Consider the following 27,251-nt stretch of genomic DNA (forward strand, 5'->3'; position numbering starts at 1 on the left):
TACCATCATAGTCAAAGCAGAAACCTTTGCTGAAGAGACAACCCTACTGGTTTGATATAAAGGGGATATTGCAGAGATGCAATATTCTTTGTTTTTATTGGATATGCACTAAAAAAAACCTTTACTTTGCATTATCATGCTAGGTTAGGATCATCCATTATCCTTGAAACAGAATTGTTATACTGATTTCTTTCTGAACACCTATGATGCATGGGTTTACCTGTTTTCAGATATAGGTGTTTTACAAACACTTCCTATTTCCAGCAACACTGTTCCAGGGGGAGGGAAAAGTACTTTGTAAGAAACCATTTTTATTAATCTCTCCCACCTCTTTGCTTAGCCCTGTTCTTTTATTCTGAACTTAAAGTCATCTCCAAGCTGGGTAGGATGGGAGAATGTGAACCAGGGACCTCCCCCACACCATCCAGTGGTGTTTAGTTTTTGACTGCTTACAGGCATGAAATAGTTGTTCGTTCTACCTTTTCCAATTCTTGAAAACCTAGTGGCATAGATTGAGACACAGCACTATTGTTTTTACAAGACATCTACTGTATCTACTTTTGTTGGGATAAATACCCAGGAATTGCTGTCATAGCAAGAGGAACAGCACGGGTACTACTATTCACAGTGTTGCTTTTGTTTTTTGTGTTTTTTTCTTTTTCTTTTTTTTTTTTTTTGTATTATTTTAATCTACAGAGTAAATTGTTATATGTACATTGGAACCAGTTAATGCCCTTAGACAATGTATAGCTGTCTCATAAAGCAGGAAAGACAATGCAGGGGGAAACAAGTGCCCAAAAGCACAGTCACAAAGGCTTCAGAAGTTCTAGATACCACTACAAGTCAATGCTGGAGATCACTTCTAAAACACTCAATGTTCAAGAGGAATGCTTTAATTTGGAGAAAATACCACCCCTCCCTCCCACCCCTAAACCTCCCTCCTTTTTTTTTTTTTTTTTAATAATCTTTTCAATTCACTATCAAAAGTCCTGGCTCTTCAGGTATACTTTAAACTATAAATAAACACTGCATAGTTCTCTTTTTGTTTTGTGTTTTTTGAAAAATTATTGCAGTACAGTTACTCCCATTTGGAATTCAGTAAGGAGCAAACAGCACAGGAGTGTGGGCGGTCCGAATGGGTCCAGGAGCTGGCCGCAGGAGGGCTGGAGGGACTGCAGAAGTCTGGAACAGTGTGGCTGCTGGAGCAGTTCGGAGGCTGAAGGGGGAATTCACTGCCACAACCGCAGCAGCCGCTGCAGCTGCCAGAGGGTTTGGTAGAATTCGTGGAGCCAAAGCCTTTGAAGGTTCTTTTGAAAATACTAATTTTACCTGCAAGGTAGGGGGGAAAAAAAAGAGTAGATGAACAAAAGTCTTCAATGAGAATCCAAAAGGGTGAGCAGCTTTTAAAATACAGCAGTCAACAAATACAAAGATAAACTCACACCTGGGAATTGATGATAAAAATCACGCAAAGTGGGAAACCTATATTCAATATCCTGAGAGAAACCAAAATGGAAAAGAACATAAAAAGAATATATATATATATATATATATATATATCTGAATCACTTTGCTTTAGAGCAGAAATTAACACACCATTGTAAATCAACTGTATTTCAATAAAATAAATTTTAAAAAATAATGTAAAGTGTAGAACATCTTTCCTTTTGGGAAAATTGGAAGATCCCGGAAAATGGTTTGACCTATGATGTTACAAAGTCCTCCAGGAAAGTACTTTATTTTATTTTATTTTTTTAACATCTTTATTGGAGTATAATTTCTTTACAATGGTGTGTTAGTTTCTGCTTTATAACAAAGTGCATCAGTTATACATATTCATAGGTCCCCATATCTCTTCCCTCTTGCGTCTCCCTCCCTCCCACCCTCCCTATCCCACTCCTCTAGGTGGTCACAAAGCACCGAGCTGATCTCCCTGTGCTATGCGGCTGCTTCTCACCAGCTATCTATTTTACGTTTGGTAGTGTATATATGTCCATGCCACTCTCTCACTTTGTCCAGCTTACCCTCCCCCCTCCCCCTATACTCAAGTCCATTCTCTAGTAAATCTGCGTCTTCATTCCCATCTTGCTCCTAGGTCCTTCATGACCTTTTTTTTTTTTTTTAGATTCCATATATATGTGTTAGCATACCGTATTTGTTTTTCTCTTTCTGACTTACTTCACTATGTATGACAGACTCTAGGTCCATCCACCTCACTACAAATAATTCAATTTCGTTTCTTCTTATGGCTGAGTAATATTCCACTGTATATATGTGCCATATCTTCTTTATCCATTCACCTGTTGATGGACACTTAGGCTGCTTCCATGTCCTGGCTATTGTAAATAGAGCTGCAATGAACATTGTGGTACATGACTCTTTTTTTTTTTTTTTAACATCTTTATTGGGGTATAATTGCTTTACAATGGTGTGTTAGTTTCTGCTTTATAACAAAGTGAATCAGTCATACATAAACATATGTTCCCATATGTCTTCCCTGTTGCGTCTCCCTCCCTCCCACCCGCCCTGTCCCACCCCTCCAGGCTGTCACAAAGCACCGAGCCAATATCCCTGTGCCATGCGGCTGCTTCCCACTAGCTATCTACCTTACTACGTTTGTTAGTGTGTATATGCCCATGACTCTCTCTCGCCCTGTCACAGCTCACCCTTCCCCCTCCCCATAACCTCAAGTCCGTTCTCTAGGAGGTCTGCGTCTTTATTCCTGCTTTACCCCTAGGTTCTTCATGACATTTTTTTTCTTAAATTCCATATATATGTGTTAGCATACGGTATTTGTCTTTTTCTTTCTGACTTACTTCACTCTGTATGACAGACTCTAGGTCTATCCACCTCATTACAAATAGCTCAATTTCGTTTCTTTTTATGGCTGAGTAATATTCCATTGTATATATGTGCCACATCTTCTTTATCCATTCATCCGATGACGGGCACTTAGGTTGTTTCCATCTCCGGGCTATTGTAAATAGAGCTGCAATGAACATTTTGGTACATGCCTCTTTTTGAATTTTGGTTTTCTCAGGGTATATGCCCAGTAGCGGGATTGCTGGGTCATATGGTAGTTCTATTTTAAATTTTTTAAGAAACCTCCATACTGTTCTCCATAGCGGCTGTATCAATTTACATTCCCATCAACGGTGCAACAGGGTTCCCTTTTCTCCACACCCTCTCCAGCATTTATTGTGTGTAGATTTTTTGATGATGGCCATTCTGAAAGGTGTGAGGTGATACCTCATTGTAGTTTTGATTTGCATTTCTCTAATGATTAATGATGTTGAGCATTCTTTCATGTGTTTGTTGGCAATCTGAATATCTTCTTTGGAGAAATGTCTATTTACGTGTTCTCTGCATTTTTGGATCGGGGTGTTTGTTTTTTTGATCTTGAGCTGCACTGGCTGCTTGTAAATTCTGGAGAATAATTCTTTGTATATTGCTTCATTTGCAAATATTTTCTCCCATTCTGAGGGTTGCCTTTTCGTTTTGTTTATGGTTTCCTTTGTTGTGCAAAAGCTTTTAAGTTTCATTAGGTTTCATTTGTATTGTTTTTGTTTTTATTTCCATTTCTCTAGGAGGTGGGTCAAAAAGGATCTTGCTGTGATTTATGTCCTAAAGTGTTCTGCCTACGTTTTCCTCTAAGAGTTTGGTAGTGTCTGGCCTTACATTTAGGTATTTAATCCATTTTGAGTTTATTTTTGTGTATGGTGTTAGGGAATGTTCTAATTTCATTATTTTACATGTAGCTGTCCAGTTTTCCCAGCACCACTTATTGAAGAGGCTGTCCTTTCTCCACTGTATATTCTTGCCTCCTTTATCAAAGATAAGGTGTCCATATGTGCATGGGTTTATCTCTGGGCTTTCTATCCTGTTCCATTGATCTATATTTCTGTTTTTGTGCCAGTACCATACTGTCTTGATTACTGTAGCTTTGTAGTATAGTCTAAAGTCAGGGAGCCTGATTCCTCCAACTTCGTTTTCTTTCTCAAGATTGCTTTCACTATTCAGGGTCTTTTGTTTTTCCATGCAAATTGTGAACTTTTTTGTTCTAGTTCTGTGAAAAATGCCAGTGGTAGTTTGATAGGGATTGCATTAAATCTGTAGATTGCTTTGGGCAGTAAAGTCATTTACATAATGTTTATTCTTCCAATCCAAGGACATGGTATATCTCTCCATCTTTTTGTATCATCTTTAATTTCTTTCATCAGTGTCTTATAATTTTCTGCATACAGGTCTTTTTTCTCCTTAGGTAGGTTTATTCCTAGATATTTTATTCTTTTTGTTGCAATGGTAAATGGGAGTGTTTTCTTAATTTCACTTTCCGATTTTTCATCATTAGTGTATAAGAATGCCAGAGATTTCTGTGCACTAATTTTGTATCCTGCTACTTTACCAAATTCATTGATTAGCTCTAGTAGTTTTCTGGTAGCATCTTTAGGATTCTCTATGTATAGTGTCATGTCATCTGCACACAATGACAGCTTTACTTCTTCCTTTCCGATTTGGATTCCTTTTATATCTTTTCTTCACTGATTGCTGTGGCTAAAACTTCCAAAACGATGTTGAATAACAGTGGTGAGAGTGGGCAACCTTGTCTTGTTCCTGATCTTAGTGGAAATGGTTTCAGTTTTTCACCATTGAGGACAATGTTGGCTGTGGGTTTTTCATATATGGCCTTTATTATGTTGAGGAAAGTTCCCTCTAAGCCTACTTCTGGAGGTTTTTTTTATCATAAATGGGTGTTGAATTTTGTCGAAAATTTTCTCTTCATCTATTGAGTTGATCATATGGTTTTTCTCCTTCAATTTGTTAATAAGGTGTATCACATTGATTGATTTGCATATATTGAAAAATCTTTGCATTCCTGGGATAAACCCCACTTGATCATGTTGTATGATTCATTTAATGTGCTGTTGAATTCTGTTTGCTAGTATTTTGTTGAGGATTTTTGCGTCTATGTTCGTCAGTGATACTGGCCTATAAATTTCTTTCTTTGTGACATTTTGTCTGGTTTTGGTATCAGGGTAATGGTGGCCTCGTAGAATGAGTTTGGGAACATTCCTCTGTCTGCTATATTTTGGAAGAGTTTGAGAAGGATAGGTGTTAGCTCTTCTCTAAATGTTTGATAGAATTTGCCTGTGAAGCCATCTGGTCCTGGGCTTTTGTTTTTTTGGAAGATTTTTTATCACAGTTTCAATTTCAGTGCTTGTGATTGGTCTGTTCATATTTTGTATTTCCTCCTGGTTCAATCTCGGAAGGTTGTGCATTTCTACGAATTTGTCCGTTTCTTCCAGGTTGTCCATTTTATTGGCATATAGGTGCTTGAAGTAATCTCTCTTGATCCTTTGTATTTCTGCAGTGTCAATTGTTACTTCTCCTTTTTTCATTTCTAATTCCATTGATTTGAGTCTTCTCCCTTTTTTTTCTTGATGAGTCTGGCTAATGCTTTATCATTTTTCTTTATCTTCTCAAAGAACCAGCTTTTAGTTTTATTGACCTTTGCTACAGTTTCCTTCATTTCTTTTTCATTTATGTCTGATCTGATTTTTATGATATCTTTCCTTCTGCTAACTTTGGGGGGTTTTTTGTTCTTCTTTCTCTAATTGCTTTAAGTGTAAGGTTAGGTTGTTTATTTGAGATATTTCTTGTTTCTTAAGGTAGGATTGTATTGCTATAAATTTCCCTCTTAGAACTGCTTTTGTTGCATCCCATAGGTTATGGATCATCGTGTTTCATTGTCATTTGTTTCCAGATTTTTTTGATTTCTTCACTGATCTCTTGGTTATTAAGTAGTGTATTGTTTAGCCTCCATGTGGTTTTATTTTTTACAGCTTTTTTCCTGTAATTGATATTTAGTCTCACAGTGTTGTGGTCAGAAAAGATACTTGATCCGATTTCAATTTTCTTAAATTTACCAAAGCTTGATTTGTGACCCAAAATATGATCTATCCGGAAGAATGTTCCATGAGCACTTGAGAAGAAAGTGTATTCTGTTGTTTTTGTATGGAATGTCCTATAAATATCAATTAAGTCCATCTTGTTTAATGTATCATTTAAAGCTTCTGTTTCCTTATTTAATTTCATTTTGGGTGATCTGTCCAATGGTGAAAGTGGGGTGTTAAAGTCCCCTACTATCGTTGTGTTACTGTTGATTTCCCCTTTTATGGCTGTTAGTATTTGCCTTATGTTGAGGTGCTCCTATGTTGGGTGCAGAAATATTTACAGTTGTTATATCTTCTTGTTGGATTGATCCCTTGATCATTATGTAATGTCCTTCTTTGTCTCTCGTAATAGTCTTTGTTTTAAAGTCTATTTTGTCTGATATGAGAATTTCTACTCCAGTTTTCTTTTGATTTCCATTTGTATGGAATATCTTTTTCCATCCCCTCACTTTCAGTCTGTATTTTTTCTTAGGTCTGAGGTGGTCTCTTGTAGGCAGCATATATACTGGTCTTGTTTTTGTATCCATTTAACCATTCTATGTCTTTTGGTGGGAGTAATTAATCCATTTACATTTAAGGTAATTATTGATATGTATGTTCCTATTACCATTTTCTTAATTGTTTTGGGTTTGTTATTGTAGGTCTTTTACTTCTCTTGTGTTTTCTGTTTAGAGAAGTTCCTTTAGCATTTGTTGTAAAGCTGGTTTGGTGATGCTGAATTCTCTTAGCTTTGCTTGTCTGCTAAGGTTTCAATTTCTCAGTCAAGTCTGCATGAGGTCCTTGCTGGGCAGAGTAATCTTGATTGTAGGTTTTCCCCTTTCGTCACTTTAAATATGTCCTGCCAGTCCCTTCTGGCTTGCAGAGTTTCTGCTGAAAGATCAGCTGTTCACCTTATGGGGATTCCCTTGTGTGTTATTTGATGTTTTTCCCTTGCTGCTTTTAATATTTTTTCTTTGTATTTAATTTTTGATAGTTTGATTAATATGTGTCTTGGCATGTTTCTCCTTGGATTTATCCTGTATGGGACTCTCTGCACTTTCTAGACTTGATTAACTATTTCCTTTGCCATATTAGGGAAGTTTTCAACTATAATCTCTTGAAATATTTTCTCAGTCCCTTTCTTTTTCTCTTCTTCCTCTGAGAGCCCTATAATTTGAATGTTGGTGCATTTAATGTTGTTCCAGATGTCTCTGAGACTGTCCTCAATTCTCTTCATTCTTTTTTCTTTATTCTGCTCTGCAGTAGTCATTTCCACTATTTTATCTTCCAGGTCACTTATCTGTTCTTCTGCCTCAGTTATTCTGCTATTGATCCCTTCTAGAGAATTTTAAATTTCATTTATTGTGTTGTTCATCACTGTTTGTTTGCTCTTTAGTTCTCCTAAGTCCTTGTTAAACATTTCTTGTATTTTGTCCATTCTATTTCCAAGATTTTGGATCATCTTTACTATCATTGTTCTGAATTCTTTTTCAGGTAGACTGCCTATTTCCTCTTCTTTTGTTAGGTCTGGTGGGTTTTTATGTTGCTCCTTTGTCTGCTGTGTGTTTTTCTGTCTTCTCATTTTGCTTAACTTACTGTGTTTGGGGGTCTCCTTTTTGCAGGCTGCAGGTTCCTAGTTCCCATTGTTTTTGATGTCTGTCCCCAGTGGCTAAGATTGGTTCAGTGGGTTGGGTTGGCTTCCTGGTGGAGGGGACTAGTGCCTGTGTTCTGGTGGATAAGGCTGGATCTTGTCTTTCTGGTGGGCAGGTCCATGTCTGGTGGTGTGTTTTGGGGTGTCTGTGGCTTTTTTATGATTTTAGACAGCCTCTGTGCTAATGGATGGGTTTGTGTTCCTGTCTTGCTAGTTGTTTGGCATAGGGTGTCCAGCACTGTAGCTTGCTGGTCATTGAGTGGAGCTGGGTCTTGGTGTTGAGATGGAGGTCTCTGGGAGATTTTCGTCATTTGATATTATGTGGAGCTGGGAGGTCTCTTGTGGACCACTGTCCTGAACTTGGCTCTCCCACCTCAGAGGTACAGCCCTCATGCCTGGCTGGAGTGCCAAAAGCCTGTCATCTACACGGTCATGTGGCTCTAGGTAGAAAGCCTCAGTTCGTTGCTACATGGATCTCTCCTTAGGGCTGCTTGAGTGTCCACATGACATGGCAGCTGGCTTACCCCAGGATGAGTGATCCGGCCCATGGTCCCCAGGACCGCTGCAGCTTTGGCTGCTGGGGCCCTTCCAGAGCTGGCAGCCTCAGTGAGGCCACCCTCCCTTTGGGCTCCAGGGCAGTTTAGTTATGGTGGAGGGAAGAGAACCCAAGCCAGGAGTTCCAGCTCTCTATTTTATTTTTGTGATAAATATACCTCATGAGGAAAGTATTCATCTTGAGAAAAAAAAGGGAATTTACTGAACTCTTTACACACATTTTAACTAGCAGGGTATAGACATTTTTAAAGAGAGATTAATTAATGCTGTCAGCTACTATTAGACTATGCAAGTATGTCAAGTGAGTATCCTAGTAAGATGTGAGTACCAATCAAGAGACATTATAAAAATAATGAAATTCCACTTTCAATAAAGAAGCAAAGAAAACTTATCTTCCCTAAAAGTTTGACGTGTTTTGCTTGCATTGGTAGCAACATTCTCTCAAACCTACTATATAAAATCAGTTCATTCTCTGACTAGTAGCATTAGTAAGATGGCTGTTCTCAGGAAGGGAATGGTCCCGTTTATGGAAATAGTAACAGTGACAGTTAAACAGGAGGTTTGGAAGCTAACATTAACACAATTTGACTTCTCTGTTTATTTAAGAACCATTCACTTGACTGTTGAAAGCTTCATCTACGTAGGTCAGAAAGAGCACTCAGGTTATGACTAGTGGTGCTGAAACATCAGTTCCATGAAGAATTCACAGCCACTCAATGCAGCTAAAATTGATTCTATGCAAGAGAGTAAAATGACTTCATTTGCATAAAAATGGGTGATGCTACAAAATTAATTGGGTCAACTCATTCTGAGGTCTCATAATGGATGACTACAGTTTTCCTTTAACTGTATTTTCACGTGTCAGCAGCACACAGTAGCACTGATTATTAATAAGATCTATTTTGAAGAAAACAGATTTCAAAATGCATAATTCAGCACATACTGTAGATCAATTGTTCTTCATCTTAATTTTTTTATGCACACAGTTATGGTTTATTACAGCTAAACAATGCAGAGCCCTGGGTCTCTTAGATGTAAGCTATCGTCATTTCAACCAGAACAAAAGCATATGCTTATAAATATTAGCTTAAGATGTCAGGAGATTTACAGACTTCCCCTAAAATCCTACAAAAATTCTAGGCCAGGACATCAGTACTAATATGTTTACTAATCTAAAACAAGAGGGCATGTCTCAGGAAATATTTCCCAGGCCTTAGATAGTGTCCTTAGGTGAATAATTTTTAAAAGGAGCCATGTCTTTGAGAGTGTGTTATTCAAAAGACAAAATTGTTGAGGGAATCAACAATACTGGTGCTTTGTCTCCTGAAGACCTTAAAAAGGAGATGCAAGAATTTGTTTTCACCGACCTTTTCCTAATAGTATCCACTAACCTCAAGTCCAGATTTCATGCGATTACCTACCTGACACAAAAGAGTTTGGTTTTCCTCCTACCCCCATGCTCTGCTGTAAACCTGTGCCCAACTAAAAAGATAAGACGTCGGACTTTGGCTAATGGTGACAAAACACTCAAACAACTCACGAAACCAATGATTCTGTTGGTGGAGTAGGAGTTGGACTTTCACATCAATTGTTTGTCTTTACTTAGGTATCTTCCATTCATTTCATTTAGTAACTGACAAAAAAAAATCCAAGTTCAGTGAGTAGACTGCAGGACATGAAAGGCTATTCTCAGGCTTCCCTAGTGGTACAGTGGCTAAGGATCCTCCTGCCAATGCAGGGGACACGGTTTGGAGCCCTGGTCCGGGAAGATCCCACATGCCATGGAGCAATGAAGCCCGTGTGCCACAACTACTGAGCCTGCGTGCCACAACTACTGAAGCCCGGGCACCTAGAGCCCATGCTCCACAACAAGAGAGGCCACCGCAGTGAGAAGCCCACGTTCCGCAACCATGAGTAGCCCCCGCTCACCACAACTAGAGAAAGCCTGTGTGCAGCAACGAAGACCCAATGCAGCCAAAAATAAAATATAGACAAATAAATAAATTTATTAAATAAAAAAAAAGAAAGAAAGGCTACTCTCTATTGGGAAGCAAAAAGGACACTCACCCCCAGCGGATGTGCTGCCTTCTGCAGTTTGTTGTAAGGACTGTATTTAGGTTTCGGGGGCTTCCCAGCAGCTCTGTCTTTGTGCCTTCTACTGCTAATATGCTATTAAAAGCAATTAAAAATGACAGCTTTAAAAAAATTATCCCCCAAACCCTTCATAAATATTGTTTTAACCTGGGGCAGGATATTAATTATTTCATGCAAGTTGAAGAAAGACAAAAATACAAGAGCGTGCACTTTTGTCCTCAGACGCTGATGCTTTGAGGAGAGATACCTTTGTGCTAGCCGTTTTAGTCTATTTTAAACAAATAGCAGGGTCTTCTTTTTCCCAGCATTTTTCCTTATTACTGCACAGATCTTGTTTTATGGACATTTACAAAGGAAATAAATGTCTGAAGGAATTTTATGTGCAAATAAACAAAGATGGCCAGGCGGGCATGAATTTATTTCCATACTAATATTTATCCTCACATTTGTACAGCCAAATGTCAACCCCTTAAATTCTAAAGATAAATAACTAAGGTGTGTAAAAATCAGTGCAAGAATGTACGTCTGCATATAAAACACAACACTATATGAGGGCTGGGACTTCAACTAGAAACGTAGAACTGATCTCTTTGGAAGGCTATTCAGAGTAAAAGTGAATGCAACAGGATTAGTCATCATGTTAGCAGGTGGCTGCAGGATTTAGAAATACAGTACACCACCATGTAATAGAGTACATAAAATAAAAGAAGAGCACAGCATAAAATTAGTGGTAGCATGTAAATATCTAAACAAGTAAAAATGGAACATTGAAATTTGACCTTTAAAGGAAATCAACACTTTTGAGTGGGAAACCTGGTAAAGAAAAGATCTACTACCCCCTTTCCTCCCACTCTTCATATACAAAAATAGCACAGACTCACTTCAGGCAATTTCAGAAAGATCTTAGAAGCCATTACATTTTAGTATTCCTTTAACCAACCAAAATATGCATAAATAAATAAGGAGAGTGAATAAGAAGCTAAGTGGATGGATGGATGGACGGATGGATGGATGGATGGATGGATGGTTGGATGGGAGAGAAAAACAGAAAAGAAAGGGAACAGAGGAAGCACACAGTCTGCTCGTGCATGACCCCCATCTGTTTTCACTTCTAGAATGGGTACCGCCTACCTGTTTAAGCTGTGTTTCCGAGTTGACGTGCACATCACAGATTTCACAGTGAAACGTTTTGTTCTGCAGGCCTGTATTCCCCTTATTCACTGGTCCTTTGCCTTTCACACCTACCCTAGGGAAGGCTTTGATAGTCCCACTGCCGTTCCGAGCTTCTAGCATCGTTTTGTGCTTAGTACCTGCCAGGAATATTCACAAAAGAAAAAAGAGGGGGAAAATCTTAGTTAGTAATCTCCTCCAGGAAACGATACAACAACACAACATGATGTGATGCCGAGTTTGAATGCAGTTCTTCCAGGGATTATGCTTGAAATATGCTTATGACATAGAAAACTGTAACAATGTGCTCTGATCACCTTATATAACATGACTTAATCACTCATCTTTTTATAATGTCCTGTTTTACAAATAAGCACCATCAGTACAGGAACTAAACTTAAAAGTCCTGAGATGAAATTAAATGGGTGTGACTTCTTTTCATTTCCTCTTGATGCTAACGAGACATAAATGATAGCTGATGAGGAAGAGTGATTTAGTTGCTACAGGTGTAGTTGGAGGTGAGGTGTAACAAGTGTAATCAGTTTAAACACGGTGTGTTTACAGAAGTGGCACTAATTAAAGGCCCACTTTCTAAATAGAATACAAACAAGCTTTCCTGGCTATGGGGTTTAGGATCAAAGAGGGAGAGTAATTGCATAGAGATCTCAATGACTCTGGAAAAAAAAGTCCTATTAGAATAGCAAAGTTCACACTGATTGGCTATGAAATTTCAAATATAAACAAATGAGTAAAAAACGGGGGGATTCACCGGCTAAGCAGATACACTGTAAAGAAACCCTTCTTTTTATTAAACCAGTCACATCTTTTGGCTGTCCCACATAACTAATGTAATTCTACTTATCAAGATTTGCTTTTTTTAAACAATAAAATTCAGGATAGCAGTTTGCTTTCAAAAACTTTGCTCACAATTTCCTTCTCCTTGGAGTTGATAAGTATTCTTTACTTTTCTCATTTAGCCATATGTTTTTGCTATGAAATTTTCTCTTGTAATCATTGATGTCCTTTCTGCCATTCTGGTTTTCTAAATCCTGATTTAGGGGTTTCACCTTCCTAATTGTATTTATTAGATTGTTATCAGTTCTGGAAGCATAGAAAAAAAGAGAAATTCTTAACTTCTGGTTCTTGGGCCTGCCTCTCAGAATCATTCCATATCAATGAAGAAAAGATGCTGAGGGCCCTCCAGCTCCATGTCAATCACCCATGTCTTCAATAAGAGGCAATGCACACACGGAACAGGTTTAGAGCCATACGTTTCTCTCTTTAAAATGATACCTTTACTGAGTCCAATATTAAAAAATGCATATTTTTACCACTTAGGTTCCCCACTTTGAATCTCATTTTCTTATGCACAGCAATGAAAATGTTCATATCTCAACATATTAAGGAGAGAGAAAAAAGTCAACGTTTTGTGAGAAGACGGGAGAGGCTGAAATACGGAGTCAAAGAACCATGTGGTAGTGGTGGTGGTAGCAGTGAGGCTGCCCCGGGGTTCACTTTCACCCATGTCCACTGCAATATAGTGACCTAATGCTTTCTGCTTTGTATGAAGATACCATAAATGAGAGTAGGGCAAGCAATGTTCTGGTGAGCAATACATACCTACACAAATAATTAATGAATGAGTATATATATGCATACACACACACACACACACACACACACACACACACACTGTTTTCTCCTACCTTCATTTATACCATCTTCCTACAAATTCAAAGCTTTTGTGCCACTATGTGAGTAGAGGGTTATCCAACCTTCTCTATCCAAACAGGTGATTTTATCAAAATATTTTTTTCCCATGCAACCTCTATAGTCAAACTGAGAAGCTCTCCTGGGGCCGCTGTGGCTTAGGAATGTCTAAATAGCAGTCAGTAAGAGACAAATTCTCATCCTGACTTTATTTTTTTTTTGCGGTACGCGGGCCTCTCACTGTCGTGGCCTCTCCCGTTGCGGAGCACAGGCTCCGGACGTGCAGGCTCAACGGCCATGGCTCACGGGCCCAGCCGCTCCGCGGCATGTGGGATCCTCCCGGACCGGGGCACGAACCCGCGTCCCCTGCATCGGCAGGCGGGCTCTCAACCACTGCGCCACCAGGGAAGCCCCTCATCCTTTCTTGAAGGCCCTTTGACTCACTCTGGTTAATATCCTATGTGATTTGAGCTGGCGTTTGATAGTGGCAACCAGAATGGTTCAGAAAACTGTTTCTACCTATTCACTGATATGGAAGTACTTCATCTTGCCTGGGAGGACAAAAAAAAGTCAGGCGTGGGTGGCTTGCCTCAGGATTGAGTGACAGGTGGGTTAGGAGGAGAAGAAATTCAAAAAAGTTGCTCCCAATACTAAGTTGCTACCAATAGCAACAGTAAGTAAAAATCCAGAAAACAGACATTCTCCATATTATCTCTGGCAAGCTAAGACCCACCTATGTCCTGTCCCTAGGGGAAGGAAAGAAACAGAAGATACGTGAGCATTGGAGAATTACCCAACCTCAGAAAAATCACTGTGTCATTAGCATTATTATGTCAGTGTAGTCTCTCCACAAAAGCTAGTAAAGATAGGAAAGTTAAATATACACACTCATGCATGCCTTACACACACATGCACACACACACACACACCAAACACATGTGGTTAAAATTGTGCTGAGACTGGGTGAAAAACTTCAGCTAATAGCTTTGACTCTGGGGTTACTATTCATCATCACGTAGAGTGGAACGTTTGTGCAATGTAACCTCCTGCATCTAGGAGCAGCTTGTCAGTCATAATTAAATAGATATTAGATCATTTTATAAGATCTTAAAGCTTGAACAGCCTGTAAAGGTAGCTGTTTTTCCTTCAAGTACAGCTACAATTAAGGAGAGATGTACTACTCTTAATTTTCAAGCATTTATAGTTTTGAGAGATCAGATTGCATGAATACTCTAAAATAGTGACTATTAGGAGAACTGATACTTATTTTATTTTTTAAACATTGCACATATTGTGATAAATTATTGACCTGCTCTTAGCCACCCACGAGTTTAGGTGCTATTATCATGCACTCAGATAACAAACTGAGACTCAGAAAGGTTAAGTTACTTGCCCAGCTCACAAAGCAAACACTACTTGAAGTTACTGGCAGGTAGAAAGTGGATTTCTAATTAAGTCCTTAGAGCTATGGGGATTTAGCTAGAAATCCACTAAGGATGTCTGAGCTAGCTGAATTCCAGTGACACAGGAATCTCTCATAGTACCTTTAATTTTTCTATTTTGTTAATGAAGTCTTTTCTAAACTCGGATTTTAATTTGAGTCTTTCAAATCCCCGTTCCCCTTGCTTTCTTGTAATGCTCCTTTCTGCTCAGCAGAGTACCCGGAACCAGGACGCTATAATAAATGACAGTGGCTTTGTGATGGCAGGTTTGAATACCTCAGATTCCAACAATGTGTAAACATCTCGCAAGGCTTGTGCCTTCCCCTGTGATTGCACAGTAGGGCCATTGCAAAGCTGCTTCTGTACTTTAAAGGGACTATTTTCTTCCCATCACTTTTAAAAGGCCATCACTGATAATGACATTCGTTTGAAGCTTCCATGATTCCTGAAATGTGGAGCCGTTCTCCAACCACAGTTTAAATGCAGCAAGTCATCGTGCTCCTAGAAATACTGATTTTGTTTGCTTTTTTTATTTGTTTGCTTTTGATTGCCTTGGGTCAAGATATTGTATCTGCAAAAATCAAAATAATATGTGCTGCAGAGTGAATAGAGGCTAGCCCTCCCTTTAATTCCTCATCATCTTTGCAACTTCCTTTTTTAGATGGCTCTTAAGTTAGGTACTGGCATAAAGGAAAGGTGGGTGAGCAAGAAAACTGGCAAATGACTTTTTAAAATTAAATCAGTCATTCTTTAGGTCATCAGGAAAATTGGGGAAATTTCTTTAAAATGGAAAAAACCCCAGAATTCCATCAAGGAGAAGCAGAAGCATATCAAAATATTAATGGTGGTCATCATGTACCAGTCTTTTATTTTCTATTTGTATATGTGCATTTTAAAAAGTCTGGATAACTTAGTTAAAGTAATTTTGTATAGAACTTCCCTTGGACTTATACATACTTTTAAAAATGCACATGATTTTTAATGACAGCATAGGCTTACAATACATGAACGTTATATATTTAACCACTTATCTAATATTAGACATTTGGATTATTTTCTTTTTTTTTTCCCTGTATAATTATTGTGTAATGAACATCCTACTTGTTAATCTTTTAAACTCTCTTCTAAGGTTATTTCCTTAGGATAGATTTTCATAAGGAGTATTATAGGTACAAAATATGGCTATTTTAAGCCTCAATTCAAGCTGTCAGATTAACTGTCTAAACAGTACAAAGGAAGTTTCAGAGAGATCATTTTATAGGGAAATGTAGCCTGGTAGAGTCTGCAAAATTCACCTTTCTATAAAATATATATCAATACCTTAAAGTTCAATTTTCCAGAATGTCCATGAGATGAGATTTAATAGTGTTAGACTAGACCCTTAGCAAACCCACGTGACTGCCAGTGATCGTTTAGTTACCTTCTCATTGACAAGTTCAGATGATTCCAGCTTATAGATACATGGGCAGGAAAGTGGTCAGCCTCCATACAAACAGCAAAATGCAAAGGTGTTTTTTGATGTGTTTATTTATAACATTCAGTAAAATGGCATTATAGTCCAACTCTGTGTGTCCTAAGGAAAGAAAGTTGTTTTGAATCTCTACACCTGAAGGGTATAATTGGCATCAAGAGCTTCCATGTTCTCTCTTGTTTTTAATCCTCTAAATGTCAAATTAACCTTTTATTACCCTGACCTCATATATACTATGTATTTTCCATGTCAATCTTAATTTTATTTCGTCTTTGAAATGAAATCTTTGGTTTGTTTTATCAGCATATCAACAAACAGTAAGCACCCAGAATGGCATCCATGGTATCAGGTGACCAAGGAATGCCGCAAATGAGTAAAAAATTGTGTTATTTCTGTTAGCTCCCTGGTTGAAAGTAATTTGTTGACTCATCAGTAATGCATCCCAAGTCCAAATGGCAGAGGTGAAAGTAGACACAAGGGAAACAGAGGAGAGGAGAACTTTGCTTTTAGCATCAGAAACGTCCTCTGAGGAAGAGCTACGAAGTGGGAACAGAAGGGGAGGCAAGCCACACAGCACCAGTGGGGATGGACTTGGTGTCCAAAGACAGCTCAGGAAAGAGCTCTGCAGACCCTGGGAACCAGTAAGCGGGGCACTGCCTGGGTTTGATGGGGAGATAAACATGTGGAATTGATATGGCAGTAACCCTGGACATACCAGCACATGAGAATTTTCAGGCATCCAGAAAGCCTCTTTTATCTATAACAATGGACTACAAGGAAGATGGAGGATTTCCTGTGCTGCTTTAGACATGCACTTAACAATCCTTATTTGCACCCATCTCTGCTGCTTAGAAACAAGGCCGTTAAAAGCATGGAAAAATGCTCCATTGCTTTCATAGCCATTAACCAAGAGAACCCGGCAAAAAGGTTTTCACATAATAAACACTCAATAAATGGAAAAATTAGACACTCCCATAGTATAACAGATATGATGTTGTCTTAGTTATTTATAAAGGCAGTGTTTTTGCTTACTTTTTGTGTAACTAGTTCAGTTTTCACTTTTTTAAATGAAAGTAACACTTTGTTAGAAAATTCAAAGAGCACAGAAAGGTATAAGGTGAAAAGCAAAAGCCCTCCCACTTTTCACCTTCAAGCCGCATGCCCTCAGTAGGGAAAGAGTTTCATGTGCAAACTTCCTGAAATGTTCTAAATATCAGTGACATTATATTAGGCTCGAGTAGAAAAAATAATGTAGGTTGAACATTCTACTTGGTTTGCGCATGAAACCACTCCTAAGAAGCACAGCACGTAAAAGTACACAGCAAGAAAACGTATCTCAACACAACTCTGAAATCACTTATTCTGGTTGTTCATCCGTGAGATGTCACCAAACACGAAATACCTAAACCCTGAATGCTCACAGCTACATAACATTTTTCTATTAGGTAATATATCCCAAATCACCCATGTTGCAAACCCCGAAGTACATTATTTAAAAATTGTAAGAATGCAGGCGACTCTTCCTGTGGCAGTGCAGGTCTGAGGAGGTGGCTCACAGGGGTGAGGCATTTAGGGTGAGGTGACACCAACCTTGGAGCCAGATTGGCTGGGTTTGCATCACAGCCCCAACATTTAAGGGCTCTATGGCTTTGGGCAAGTCAAGTAGCAGGAATCTCATCAGCACAGAGAGAAAGCTTCACTGAAAACTGATTGCAGAGCAGCGGGGGAAGCTGGATTCCATGACAGCAACAGCAGGGTTCGTGGCAAGAATCACGGCTTTCAGGCCACCCTGGGCAGTCTCATCTTCCTTCAGCTTGTGGACCCTCAGGCTTAGGAGCAGTTTCAAGCACACAGCCTTGACAGAGTAAGATGTTCTTGAGACCATCTGTACCAAATCCGTGACTGAAACCAGTGAAGACCTCTATATAAACGTTTAAGGTTCTGGCAGCACACAGAGACCTACTCTTTTAGCCACCAGCTGCTGGAGAGAGCCTCGTAGACAAAGGGCTTCCAAGTCAGCCTGTTGTTGTAGCTGAACAGCTATTGTAGACCCTTATAATCTGACTTCATAATGGAGACAGCCACATTTCACTGCCATGCGGCTGACAGCATCTTGGTACTCCAGCCAGGGGTCAGGCCTGAGCCTCTGAGGTGAGAGAGCCGAGTTCAGGACACTGGACAACCAGAGACCTCTTGGCCCCAAGTAATATTAGTCAGTGAGAGTGAGAGGTCTCCCAGAGATTTCCGTCTCAATGCTAAGACCCAGCTCCACCCAATGACCAGCAAGCTCCAGTGCTGGACACCCCATGTCGAACAACTAACAAGACAGGAACACAACCCCAACCATTAGCAGAGAGGCTGCCAAAGACCACAATAAGTTCACAGACAACCCAAAACACATTACTGGATGTGGTCCTGCCCACCAGGAAGACGAGATTCAGCTTCATCCACCAGAAAATAGGCACCAGTCCCCTCTACCAGGAAGCCTACACAACCCACCGAAACAACTTTAGCCACTGGGGGAAGATCCCCAAAACAACGGGAATTACGAACCTGCAGCTTGCAAAAAGGAGACCCCAAAGACAGTAAGAGAGGCAAAATGAGAAGACAGAGAAATATGCAGCAGACAAAGCAGCAAGGTAAAAACCCACCAGACCAAATAAATGAAGAGGAAATAGGCAGTCTACCTGAAAAAGAATTCAGAGTAATAATAGTAAAGATGATCCAAAATCTTGGAAATAGAATAGAGAAACTACAAGAAACATTTAACAAGGACCTAGAAGAGCTAAAGAGCAAATAAACAATGATGAACAACACAATAAATGAAATTTAAAATTCGTTAGAAGGAATCAAGAGCAGAATAACTGAGGCAGAAGAACGGAAAAGTGACCTGGAAGATAAAATAGTGGAAATAACTACCGCAGAGCAGAATAAAGAAAAAAAAAATGAAAAGAATTGAGGACAGTCTCAGAGACCTCTGGGACAACATTAAATGCACCAACATTCGAATTATAGGGGTCCCAGAAGGAGAGAAATAGGAAGGGACTGAGAAAATATTTCAAGAGATTATAGTTGAAAACTTCCCTAATATGGGAAAAGAAATAGTCAATCAAGTTCAGGAAGTGCAGAGAGTCCCATACAGGATAAATCCAAGGGGAAACACGCCAAGACACGTATTAATCAAACTATCAAAAATTAAATACAAAGAAAAAATATTAAAAGCAGCAAGGGAAAAGCAACAAATAACACACAAGGGAATCCCCATAAGGTGAACAGCTGATCTATCAGCAGAAATTCTGCAAACCAGAAGGGAGTGGCAGGACATATTTAAAGTGATGAAAGGGAAAAAACTATACCCAGCAAGGGATTACTATACCCAGCAAGGATCTCATGCAGATTTGATGGAGAAATTAAAACCTTTACAGATAAGCAAAAGTTAAGAGAATTCAGCACCACCAAACCAGCTTTACAACAAATGCTAAAGGAACTTCTTTATGCAGGAAACACAAGAGAAGGAAAAGACCTACAATAACAAACCCAAAACAATTAAGAAAATAGTAATAGGAACATACATATCAATAATTACCTTAAATGTAAATGGATTAAATGCTCCAACCAAAAGACATAGACTGGCTGAATGTATACAAAAACAAGACCTGTATATATACTGTTTACAAGAGACACACTTCAGACCTAAGGACACATACAGACTGAAAGTGAGGGGATGGAAAAAGATATTCCATGCAAATGGAAATCAAAAGAAAACTGGAGTAGCAATTCTCATATCAGACAAAATAGACTTTAAATTAAGACTATTACAAGAGACAAAGAAGGACACTACATAAATATCAAGGGATCAATCCAAGAAGAAGATATAACAATTGAAATATTTATGCAGCCAACATAGAAGCACCTCAATACATAAGGCAAATGCTAACAGCCATAAAAGGGGAAATCAACAGTAACACATTCATAGTAGGGGACTTTAACACTCCACTTTCACCAATGGACAGATCAACCAAAATGAAAATAAATAAGTTAACACAAGCTTTACATGATACATTAAACAAGATGGACTTAATTGATATTTATAGGACATTCCATACAAAAACAGCAGAATATACTTTCTTCTCAAGTGCTCATGGAACATTCTTCCGGATAGATCATATTTTGGGTCACAAATCAAGCCTTGGTAAATTTAAGAAAATTGAAATCATATCAAGTATCTTTTCTGACAACAATGCTATGAGACTAGATATCAATTACAGGAAAAAAAATGTAAAAATTACAGACACATGGAGGCTAAACAATACGTTACTAAATAATCAAGAGATCACTGAAGAAATCAAATAAGAAATAAAAAAATACCTAGAAACAAATGACCATGAAAACACAATGACACAAAACCTATGGGATGCAGCAAAAGCAGTTATATGAGGGAAGTATATAGGAATAAAACCCTACCTCAAGAATCAAGAATAATCTCAAATAAATAAACTATCCTTACACTTAAGCAATTAGAGAAAGAAGAACATAAAAACCCCAAAGTTAGCAGAAGGAAAAAAATCATAACTATCAGATCAGAAATAAATGAAAAAGAAATGAAGAAAACTATAGCAAAGATCAATAAAACTAAAAGCTGGTTCTTTGAGAAGATAAACAAAATTGATAAACCATTAGCCAGACTCATCAAAAAAAACGGGAGAAGACTAAAATCAACAGAATTAGAAATGAAAAAGGGAGAAGTAACAACCGACACTGCAGAAATACAAAGGATCATAAGACATTACTACAAGCAACCATATGCTGATAAAATGGACAACCTGGAAGAAATGGACAAATTCTTAGAGATGCACAACCTTCTGAGACTGAACCAGGAAGAAATAGAAAATATGAACAGACCAATCACAAGCACTGAAATTGAAACTGTGATTAAAAATCTTCCAACAAACAAAAGCCCAAGACCAGATGGTTTCACAGGTAAATTCTATCAAACATTTAGAGAAGAGCTAACACCTATCCTTCTCAAAATCTTCCAAAGTATAGGAGAGGGAGGAACATTCCCAAACTCATTCTACGAGGACACCATCATCCTGATACCGAAACCAAAAAAAGATATTACAAAGAAAGAAAACTACAGGCTAATAACACTGATGAATATAGATGCAAAAATCCTCAACAAAATACTAGTAAACAGAATCCAATAGCACATTGAAAGGATCATACACCATGATCAAGTGGGGTTTATCACAGGAATGCAAAGATTTTTCAATATATCCAAATCAATCAATATGATATACCATATTAACAAATTGAAGGATAAAAACCATATGATAATCTCAATAGATGCAGAAAAAGCTTTCAACAAATTCAACATCCATTTATGATAAGAACTCTCCAGAAAGTAGGCATAGAGGGAACTTACCTCAACATAATAAAGGCCATATATGACAAACCCACAGCCAACATCATTCCACTAAGATCAGGAACAAGACAAGGTTTCCCACTCTCACCACTATTATTCAACATAGTTTTGGAAGTTTTAGCCACAGCAATCAGAGAAGAAAAAGAAATAAAAGGAGTCAAAATTGGAAAAGAAGTAAAACTGTCACTGTTTGCAGATGACATGATACTACACATAGAGAATCCTAAAGATGCTACCAGAAAACTACTAGAGCTAATCAATGATTTCGGTAAAGTAGCAAGATACAAAATTAATGCACAGAAATCTCTTGTGTTCCTGTACACTAACAACGAAAAATTTGAAAGACAAATTAAGGAAACACTCCCATTTACCAGTGCAACAAAAAGAATAAAATACCTAGGAATAAACCTTCGCAAGGAGACAAAAGACCTGTATGCACAAAACTATAAGACACTGATGAAAGAAATTAAAGAGGATACAAACAGATGGAGAGATATACCATGTCCTTTGATTAGAAGAAGCAACATTGTTAAAATGACTATACTACCCAAAGCAATCTACAGATTCAATGCAATCCCTATCAAACTACCAATGGCATTTTACACATCTAGAACAAAAAATTTTCACAATTTGTATGGAAACACAAAAGATCCCGAATAGCCAGTGCAATCTTGAGAAAGAGAAAAAGAGATGGAAGAATCAGACTCCTTGACTTCTCACTATACTACAAAGCTACAGTAATCAAGAGAGCACGGTACTGGCACAAAAATAGAAATATAAATGAATGGAACAGGATAGAAAGCCCAGAGATAAACCCACACACACTTGGTCACCTTACCTTTGACATAGGAGGCAAGAATATACAATGGAGAAAAGACACCCTCTTCAATAAGTGGTGCTGGGAAAACTGGACAGCTACATGTAAAATAATGAAATTAGAACACTTCCTAATACCGTATACAAAAATAAACTCAAAATGTATTAAAGACCTAAATGTAAGGCCAGACACTATAAAACTTAGAGCAAAACATAGGCAGAACACTCTATGACATAAATCACAGCAAGATCCTTTTTGACCCACCTCCTAGAGAAATGGAAATAAAAACAAAAATAAACAAATGGGACCTAATAAAACTTAAAAGCTTTTGCACAGCAGAGGAAACCATAAACAAGATGAAAATACAACCCTCAGAATGGGAGAAAATAGTAACAAATGAAGCAACTGACAAAGGATTAATCTCAAAAATATACAAGCAGCTCATGAAGCTCAATAACCTAAAAACAAACAACCCAATCCAAAAATGGGCAGAAGACCTAAATAGACATTTCTTCAAAGAAGATATACAGATTGCCAAGAAACACATGAAAGGATGCTCAACATCACTAATTATTAGAGAAATGCAAACCTCACACTGTTCAGAATGGCCATCATCAAATAATCTACAAACAATAAATGCTGGAGAGGGTGTGAAGAAAAGGGAACCCTCTTGCACTGTTGGTGGGAATGTAAATGGATACAGCCACTATGGAGAACAGTATGGAGGTTCCTTAAAAAACTACAAATAGAACTACCATATGACCCAGCAATCCCACTACTGGGCATATACCCTGAGAAAACCATAATTCAAAAAGAGACATGTACCACAATGTTCATTGCAGCTCTATTTACAATAGCCAGGACATGGAAGCAACCTAAGTGTCCATTGACAGATGCATGGATAAAGAAGATGTGGCACATATATACAATGGAATATTACTCAGCCATAAAAAGAAAAGAAATTGAGTTATCTGTACTGAAAGGATGGACCTAGAGTCTGTCATACAGAGTGAAGTAAATCAGAAAGAGAAAAACAAATACCATATGCTAACACATACATATTGAATCCAAAAAAACCAAAAAATGGTTCTGAAGAACCTAGGGGCAGGACAGGAATACAGACGCAGATGTAGGGAATGGACTTGAGGACATGGGGAGGGGGAAGGGTTTGCTGGGACAAAGTGAGAGAGTGGCATGGACTTATATACATTACCGAATGTCAAATAGATAGATAGTGGGAAGCAGCCACCATAGCACAGGGAGATCAGCTTGGTGTTTTGTGACCACCTAGAGGGGTGGGATAGGGAGGGTGGGAGGGAGACGCAAGAGGGAGGGGATATGGGGATATGTGTATACACATAGCTGATTCACTGTGTTATACAGCAGTAACTAACACAACAACGTAAAACACTTAAACTCCAATAAAGATGTTAAAAAAAAAAAGAATTGTAAGACTCTAAATAAGAGTAGATATATGTGTAACTGATTCACATGGCTGTACACCTGAAACTAACACAACATGGTAAATCAACTATATTGCAATAAAAATTTAAAAAAAAAAGGAAAAAGAATTGTAGCTCCAGTCCACTCTCTGATAGAAACTTCTTTGCTGATGGAAATGTTCTTGATTTGTACCTACCAATATGGTGGCCTTTAGTCAGAGATGCCCTTGAGCACTTGATATAAGGTTACTGCAGCTGAAACTGAACAGGTAATTAATTTAAATTTAAATAGCCGTCTCAGGCTAGTCGTTATCATATTAGACAGTACAGCTCTCCTGCTCAAGTATGCCCTGCAGGAACATGCATAACATGGAGGCCTATGGGGCTGAATTGGTTTTTAAAACATTTGTAGAAAGTTTAAAGAAGGTGCAACAGCAGACTTGTGATAGAAGAGTCTGTATCTGTATTTCCCATCCAGTTGAAGTCTTACCATTACCCTAGAAGATGCTGAAGAGAAGTGGTAGATAATCTTTGGGCCTTAATAATAATAAGGCCATAAACATGGACCACCATGGCTGCTTGGCTTAAATGAGTTTTTTACTTGAAACATGAAAGGACACATCTCTGGATGAAACAAGTCTTTACCCATTCTCTTCCTGAACACAGAGGCACAAACTAGACCAGGGCTTCCTAAAAGGCAACTCCTGGGCTTTGCTCAAATTTAGATTCTCAGTGAGCAACACATGATAGACAATCAGTGAAGATTAGTGAAGTATTAGATATTTATAAAGATCAACAAACACAGCAAACTCTCTGGAAAGAGATTTATAAGCTCAGGCTCTGAAATGGTATAAGTCAGAATTTGCCTCCATCAGCTGAGTAGTTTCAACTTACTTGTGCCTCAATGTCTGTAGCTATAGAAAAAAAAAATATCTCCTCTACTGAAGTATCGTATTAGATGCATTTTTTATCTTAAGCATTATTTCTGGCACACCCACATGCTCAAGAAATTTTAGTCAATCTTCTCTTCTCCTTCTTAACACTGATTTTGTGTTTAGGCAAAAATTTAGAAATTCCATCCTTTGATAACGTGTCATTTCTATATATTAAAACTTAGTGAACTTAAAAATAAGCTCTGTGTAGGGATAGAAGAACTGGAATGAGCTTAGTGAAAATGATCAAATGTTACCACTTTAAGTCATTACCAGAAAAATCTGCCCAAATTACTAATGAGGACTAATTATAAAACATTCCAAAGTTTTTTTCAATTATATCGAGAAAATCATCAAAAATAGCTAAGCAAAGCATTACCTAGTAGGATGTTTGGGGGGAATTTCTTTAAAGAAAAAGGCAAAACATATCTTCTATAATACATGTCTATAACACACAAAGAAAAGGAGCCTTCCAGATCTCTCGAAAAGAGTATGTCCTCTCAGGGTATTTCAAGCACTCTTAGACAGTTTTGTGAATCACATGAAGTAAGTCAGACAGAGAAAGACAAATATCATATGATATCACTCACACGTGGAGTCTAATTTTTAAAAAATGATACAAATGTTGTTATTTACAAAACAGAAAGACTCATAGATTTTGAAAACAAACTTATGGTTACCAAAGGGGAAACGGCATGGGAAGGGAAATTAGGAGATTGGGATTGACATATACACATCACTATATATAAAATAGATAACCAGTAAGGACCTACTGTATCGCACAGTGAACTCTACTCAATATTCCGTAATAACCAATATGGGAAAATAATCTGAAGAAGAATGGATATATGTATATGTATAACTGATTCACTTTTGCTGCACACCTGAAACTAACACAACATTGTAAACCAACTATACTTCAATAAATTTTTTTTAAAAATGCATTTTCCAAGATTAGGAGAAAAACATGTTTTGAAGGTGGCAGGCTTCCCATGAACGGACCATAAGTGCATAATTCTCCGCTCGGTGCTATAGCCCTGATTCCATGTCTATGATGTATTTCTAAAAGGATAAAAAAGAGAAACACTTAGAATTACATTTAAATGCAAAGGACACATCTCCCCATGCTGCATCCTGGTTGCTTCTGAGCAAAATTGATATTCAAACTTGGTTTCCTGAAAAACACAGCCCAATCTTAACAGTATTTTCCTAATATCTGGCTCTAAGAAGTAATTGGAGAAGTCTTTTAAAGTTATATTGACAGGGTGGGGGTGAGTGGAGGATGCAGTGGATGGGCTGGTGATTGTGGTCTGCCCTGTGCGCAGCTAAGAAGGGGGTCCTTAAAGAGAATTAGAGAACAATGATTAAATGGACTATACAGTGGGGGCCCGCTGGGGCTTCCCTGGTGGCGCAGTGGTTGGGAGTCCGCCTGCCGATGCAGGGGACACGGGTTCGTGCCCCGGTCTGGGAAGATACCACATGCCGCGGAGCGGCTGGGCCCGTAAGCCATGGCCGCTGAGCCTGCGCGTCCGGAGCCTGTGCTGCGCAACGGGAGAGGCCACAACAGTGAGAGGCCCGCGTACCGCAAAAAAAAAAAAAACCAAAAAAAAAAACCAAAGGGGGCCTGCTTTCCACCAGCACCATGATCTGGTAACTCTAAATAATGTCAGTGATAAGGACTCTTCCCTAAATAATATTTCATTGGTCTATATTCTAAACAATGGAGGTGGTTACTGTTGAGATTTAGTATATACTAAATTAGCACATCATCTGCTCCATGGAAATTAGTTTGTAGAACTCTCCATTATACGGTCATCCCCAGAAACACACAAATTCGGTTACAAGCTTTAGTTTCACTAATCATTTCATAGCGGTTCGAAATCCTTTGAGCTCACAAAGGCTGCAATTCATGCCCTTGTGTTAATACCTATGTTTCATGAAAACAGCGGATTATAAATGAACAATGATAGTGCTGAGATTGTAAAGATAAAGACACAGAATTTGAGTTAATTTTGTTGTGTCATTCTAGGTGATCACTTGAAGGTTTTAAGAGTAGGAGCTGGGCGGGGGACCGGCTTTGGTGGGTAAGGTCCAGTTTGCCCATGTTGGTAGCTGGCTGTGCTGGCCACCTTCCCTGCCCTATCTCCTTTCCCAACTCCACTAACCTTGTCCCTTTATCTCCCTAACAACTATTTGCCTTGACATCCTTGTCTCAGAGTCTGCTTCTCATGGAACCCAAACTAGAACCCACCACAATAATCCTATGATGAGACTTACAAGGACCATTCCTACTCCTGACAGGAGAGGGACATATGCGGACCCTTGCCCTCTACAATCACCCCGCAGGTTTACCAACATCACACCCCGAGGGGAAGATCTCTGATGCAGGAAGAGAAATATAGGAACCGAGAACCCCAAGCAGCACCTTGGAGGGAAGGGGAGTGGCCGAAGTCCCCCGACTGGGCTGAAGGCTTGGAGGGGACACCCTTAGAAAGGGATTCAAGTAAGGGTGACAACCGAAAGCATGTCTTAAACTCCCAGGTGAGATGGTTACACTAGTTCTCAGGTCTGCCTGCAAAACACTTGCCAGGTTTTGGTTTTGTTTTTTT

General features: G+C 38.6%; 1 protein-coding gene across 2 annotated transcripts in view; it reads right to left on the minus strand.

Annotated features, from left to right (window-relative positions):
• Window positions 1-289: 289 nt before the first annotated feature.
• The window catches only part of ZNF385D (zinc finger protein 385D), a gene marked incomplete at its 5' end in the record, with an annotated part of 940,271 nt that continues 913,309 nt past the window's right edge, over window positions 290-27,251 (minus strand). For both annotated transcript variants that reach the window (XM_082840504.1, XM_082840505.1), the window contains 3 exons: window positions 290-1,329; window positions 10,207-10,308; window positions 11,365-11,543. In XM_082840504.1, the coding sequence (XP_082696630.1) occupies window positions 1,096-1,329; window positions 10,207-10,308; window positions 11,365-11,543 (515 nt within the window). In that variant the 3' untranslated portion in view covers window positions 290-1,095. The remainder of the gene's footprint in view (window positions 1,330-10,206; window positions 10,309-11,364; window positions 11,544-27,251) is intronic.

This window comes from Leucopleurus acutus (genome assembly GCF_964270905.1).
Source record: "Leucopleurus acutus genome assembly, chromosome: 5".
In the NCBI taxonomy this organism is placed as follows: domain Eukaryota; kingdom Metazoa; phylum Chordata; class Mammalia; order Artiodactyla; family Delphinidae; genus Leucopleurus; species Leucopleurus acutus.